This window comes from Biomphalaria glabrata, chromosome 8 (assembly GCF_947242115.1).
Source record: "Biomphalaria glabrata chromosome 8, xgBioGlab47.1, whole genome shotgun sequence".
NCBI lineage: Eukaryota > Metazoa > Mollusca > Gastropoda > Planorbidae > Biomphalaria > Biomphalaria glabrata.
In genome coordinates this window covers 25283022-25289021 of record NC_074718.1, presented here as the reverse complement: position 1 = coordinate 25289021, position 6000 = coordinate 25283022, and the positions used below count along the sequence as shown (strand labels likewise).

Below are 6000 nucleotides of genomic sequence, written 5' to 3'. Positions count from 1 at the left end.
TTCATTGTAGATCAAAAAATCTTGATCTCAGTATGGCAGATTATAGGCCAACGCTACGGTACTTTCTATCAAAGGTTTAACTATTTCTTTTAGTTGAAACTATTAAAAAAATGTATCTCTAGATTCTCCTGTTATTAACAAATTATAGTTTAGCGCTAATGAGTAAATTGAAACCACTAAATATTGACACAAAACGCTTCAGATTCCCACTACAAACTAACTAAAACTAAGCACGTTGCGCGTTGTATACACACAACCACGTGACTCGGGGGGGAATTCGGAACTACCTCATTAACAATTTTGTTTGATATTAAACAAGGGAAATAAATTCTCCATTGTTGAGAGATAGAGTTGTTAGTGCGGAATACTTCCCTTTAGATAAACTTTTTTTAAAAACGGATTTTTAAAATATTTTTGCTTAATTTTATAGTAGTTTTATATGAGCGTTACATATATATGTACGTCTGATAATACATCCATGTTGGTGTATTGGTGAGTATTGTTGTGTGTGAGCTCGTGTTTGACATAGGCCAACATTGAAGGCATAGCCAAACTCCAAAGTTACATTTTCTCCAATTTCAGCTGGACGACCCCAACATTCTGCCCTGTTACTATTACAGAGATGACGGCATCCTCCTCTATAATGCTATCAGTAAATATGTACTGTACTACCTAAACCTATATTACAGTAAGTCAGACAAATATATAGATACTGATTGGAACAAAAAGAAGTCTACAAAGTATCATTTCTTAGTGGGTTTTTCATTTATGATGCGAATGTGCCATTTAATTAGGTTTATCAGACCTAAACAAATATTTATCCTTACTTATAGTTTTGTAGTTTGTTGTTTGTCTTGTATGTTCAGTGATAAATATAAAAATGTATTATTATATATTATATTAAATGTTCTATATATAAACAAAACAAATTGTGATGCTAAGTAGATGTTTTCTTGATGTTCCAATTTTCTTTAAGAGTATTATAGGTAAACGTTGGTGTTTAATCTTTCATTAGAAAATATTTAAATATATAAATAGGTTGACTTTAGGAAGAAAGCAAGAAAGCAAGCTTTAAAAATACGAAATTATTATTTGTGTGCTATTTCTATGTATGCCTTGTATGTAAAATGCAGCCTTTCGGAGAAATACCGAAAATAAAATACAAAGGTTTAATTGAAAGCTTGCAATTTCCTCAATTTGCGGCGTTCGGGCTGCAACTCTGTCAAAAAAGTGTCTTAGCAAGCATCTAAGAGGTAAAAAGGAACGTGTCTAAGAAATTTCATGTGAATCCGTATGGCAGTTGATGAGATCTCTTGATGTTTACAGACACAAATGAATCAATGAGTGGTATTTAAGAAATATATATATAAGATGGTTTGTTTTATATATTTACGTAATCCCTGATCATAGATCTACAGTGCAAATAAGACAAGCCTACTATTTCACAAAAAAAGTGTTATTATTAGATTTTGTAAATACACTTTAGAGTTACACTTTCAGGTAGAAGAACAATGTCAAGATTTATAGTAAACGGACTCATATTCTACAAATGTCTTACTTTTTAAATGCTTTGATACTACGCTAGAGAAATGTGAAGTGCTCCCACAGCCCCAGGGACGCAAGTTAGCGCTAAGTCTTCATTGTGCTCTTAAATCATTCCACACACACACACACAAATACACACACACTAACTAATATGCTAACTTTAACTCTCCAGCGACACCTAACGATGTAGTCGATGACCATGAACTTCAGAACTGGGCTCAAGAATTGGTCAAAGAGCGTAACTTTGAGGCAGGTGGCATGGGGATCAAGGTAATATCTTGTCAACGTGTCCATTACAAATAGCCACAGTGGACTCTTGATAATCCGACACCTTTTGACTCCAACACACTCAATACTCTAACGCCGCGGTGATCAGCTCCAAACGCAGGTTTTAATGTGGAAAGACATTCACCAAATAGTCACGTGACAGGCTGTTTGCATAGAAAGAAACAAAAGATTGTTACACATTTTTATGCACGTGTGTAAACTTATGGAATGAATGTATACTGTAATTTTACAAAGCTTATATCAACTCACTCTGACTGTCTGTCTGTCTGGTAAAAAGTTTGTACATGTTCTTTCTCTCACATCCATTCTCGAATCACGCTGAAACCTTGCGCAATTATTCATTGGCTTAGACAGGATATGAATTTAAAAAAAAAAATTAGTCAACTAATTAATTAGTCAACTAATTACTGATAATAATTTTTTTTTTACCAACAATGGAATGGGTTTCGACCCCTTAGATAATTGCACACGTTATTTTTCCCACACCCATTCTCAGATCAAGTTGAAAATTGAAACAATTATTTATAGTACCTAATAAAGCATGAATCAATTTTTAAAAAATAACCAATTAGTCAATTAATTATCGGTAACTTAGGTCAGGTTGAAACTGTAATTTAGTGCAATATTTGAAAACTGAAATCATGTTTCATATTTTGAGATCAATATTTTTTTTTCGTCTATTGCTAATTTCATACCAGAGTCAACTTATTTATTTTTAATAAGTAGCAGGCCTACTTTTGTAGATTTTCACTATAAACTAAAAAGGTCAAAGACACTCATTTGAACTTGAAAAATGCCAACTAAATAAAAGCTACGAACAGAAAAGCTTCAAAAAAAACTTTATTTCCCAGTGCTAAAAAGAGCAGAACACCGGATACACCAAATAGCTTGCTATTTATAGACTTTCCTCCATATATATAAATCTAGAAATGAAGATAATAATAACATGTGTTCTCTGGTAGCTTCCGGTAATCAATCACCAATCAAGAGAGCCAAGAGAAGACCACAAGTAAGATGGCTTCATGACGTCAATAGATGGAGACTAAAAGACCCCTTAGAGATATGAACTGAAAGATTGATTAAGGACACCCACTAAAGCTTATCACAATGTCGTGGCTACTGTGGTTGTTTTTATTGATTATATATATATATATATGCCTATAGTTTGTTGTTTTAACTGTATGGATTATTTTTATTACTTAACCCTATTTTATATTTGCAGGGAATTCCTGGCAACGGAAGTCTTAGTACTGTGGACCAGATTCATCAGATAGTGACAAGTACCATCTTCACGTGTAGTGTTGCCCACGCCGCGACCAACTTCCCTCAGTACGATGAATACGGCTTCCCACCAAACTATCCAGCTTCTTTGTTTGGAAAGCCGCCTTCAGATCCTGTATGTCCTAGTTCTTAATACCTTTTTTAAGTCTTTCATACCGAGACGTTTGTTGTTTTTTTTTTTATTTGTTTTTCTTTAAATGTAGACAGAAGGAAAACATGGACATTTTAATTAGGTTTTCATGTTATATGCTTTTGCAATTAAATTTGAGAAAGCGTACTTTATTCACATTTGATTAGAGTAACATTCGCCAGTAATGTAAATAATATAGTCCTGTTACTTTAAACCAGTGATGCCCAAAATACGGCCCGCGGGCCATATCCGGCCCGCGACATCGTTCCATCCGGCCCGCCGAAATATCGGCACAAAGTGTAGACAACCCCATCAAAAAAAAAAGTTGACTTATGTATCTTTACCTAAGTTAGGGCCCTCAATTTTTTTTTAATTGAATGGTACCATGACCTTTAACATTAGTGTGTTAATGAAATGAGAATCTACCAGACTAGGAGAACGGATCTTAACATTTTTTTGTTGAGTATGATAATAAGCCAATATATTTGATTTGTAAAGAAAGTGTGGCTGTTTTAAAAAAAGAACAACATATAAACATTCCGTATGAAACAAATATGCCGCCATTCTTGGTTTGAGCCGCGACTAAAAAGATTGTTCAACTACGCCTGGAGATTCTCGATGGAAATATTTACCAAAAAGCAGCCAAAAAAAAATGAGTCGGCGTCAAAGGTAGCTACAATGTTGCTCTTATTTGAAGTACAGAAATTAAGCCATTTTCTGACACGTGAAAAAAGAAAATCACTTCAGATCTCCAATTCCTTAATGTTAAGTACTAGATCCACGGGTTTCTAATCAAATAGTTTCAAATTCAGGTACATTTCATTTCCTTTTTTTTTTATAGATTTTCGTTCGTGTGGCCCACGACACGAGTGTCAGAAATTAAAATGGCCCGCAGGTCGAATTAGGTTGAGCATCACTGCTTTAAAGTGTAGAGTTTGTATAATTAAGACTGCCTAAGTGTGCATGTTCATTTTTGAAATTTTTAATTAAGTAAAAAGGTGATACAAAAGATGTTTCATATTGTCTCGTTTGAAAGGTGAAAGAAAAATACATGTATATTTGATATGTAATCAGGACAAGAACGACTACTGAGAAGGAACTACTTGACTTGATATTGTTTTAAAATCTGATAAAACGTTTTGTTGTGATGATAATGAGAAAACACAATTTATCCTATTAATCAAGACTTAAGTGTTATTTATTATTTCGCCATTTTTTAAAATTGCTTATATGCGATATATATTATTTTAAACTCTTCCTGAAACTGAGCCTAATAATAAACTACGTTGGCTATTTCACACAAAAAGAAATGTTTAAAAATAATTAAATTTCATACATCAGGATCATTAAATATACATAGAGTACAATCCAGATTTTAACAAAACAAAACATAGAATTGCATTACCCAATAAAAAGCTTTCTTTCCCAACAAAATACCATTGGAAGGAAATGTCGGACATGGAGCTGCTTACTCTTTTTTTGTTCGCATGATAAACAGTTCTTTAAGTCACTTCATCTGAGAAACTAATGATAAGTATTATAATTCATTTTACAGTTTAAGTTTTACTAACATTTTTCAATAAATACTTTGTAAGCTTGGTTTATAACGTTCACTTTGTCTTGTTTTTTTTTTCTTCAAGTGTCTGTTCTTGAAACAGAGTTTCAGTAATATTTTCTGTTGAACTGTCTCCTGTCCAATGCACGAAACACCTTTATGCAAAACTAATTGTCCCTATTGTGTTCCTCAGCGAGCAATTTAAACAGAGCAAGACATCTTGAAATGTTTGCCTGGCAAAGTCATGCAAAACTAATTGTCCCTATTGTGTTCCTCAGCGAGCGATTTTAACAGAGCAAGACATCTTGAAATGTTTGCCGGACAAAGAGCAAACTTTGACCATTATGACCATGACGAAGCTGCTGAGTAATAAAGGAACTAAAAGTCTTGGAGACTTTGAAGTCCAGTACATCGTTGACCCTAAAGCCCAAGCTGTTGTAGACAGGTATAGCAACTCTTGACATGGTAACATTTAGGTATTGATGGACATATTTTCTAGTGAGAATGCAATGTGATCACACTGGTGTACAGTTGGATCTTGCATGCACGCTCCTTATCATCAAGAAAATATTTGGGAAATTAAGTTCATTTTTAAACTTTCTATGATGGTCACTAGGATTGTCTATGATTGCCGTGTGGTTCAAAGTCACAAAATGAAAAATAGTATTGAAAACAAACGAAATACCGGTAGTAAAAACAACTTATATTAAAGGGAATGAACTGCACATATATTTCTCAATAATTTAAGATTTATTTCCCTTTTATATATTAAACAAAATGTATTAATTACCAGAAATTAATAAATTAATTGGTTAATGTTTGATTGATTCATGCTTTGTTAGTGACAATGAATAATTGTGCAAAGTTTCAACTTGACCCGAGACTGGGAAGTGGGAGAACTAAAGTGTAAAAAACAAAAAAACATTCTACCAGACACTCAGACGAACTGAGTTGATTTAAGCATTGTGAACACCACTGAAAAACATTTTCAACTTATTTCAACACCTTCCAATATTTATATCAATATTTAAAAAAAAATAGCAAAGATATTTGTGACATAAGTATAGTTGTTGCTTTAATTTACCTAATAAGGTTTAACTATATAATGATTTAATGTTATTATAGTATTGACACAATAACTGAGTGAGTTCTGTAACATCTATAACAAAGTAAAGTAAAGCTCCCCTTTCAGACCTTTGCG

At 33.1% G+C, this 6000-nt stretch overlaps 1 protein-coding gene across 3 annotated transcripts in view; it reads left to right on the top strand.

The window, feature by feature from the left end:
• Positions 1-6000, top strand: part of LOC106067963 (allene oxide synthase-lipoxygenase protein-like) — a 38361-nt gene that overhangs the window by 28703 nt on the left and 3658 nt on the right. For all 3 annotated transcript variants that reach the window (XM_056038571.1, XM_056038570.1, XM_056038572.1), the window contains exons 12-15: positions 583-688; positions 1718-1815; positions 3056-3229; positions 5078-5244. In XM_056038571.1, the coding sequence (XP_055894546.1) occupies positions 583-688; positions 1718-1815; positions 3056-3229; positions 5078-5244 (545 nt within the window). The remainder of the gene's footprint in view (positions 1-582; positions 689-1717; positions 1816-3055; positions 3230-5077; positions 5245-6000) is intronic.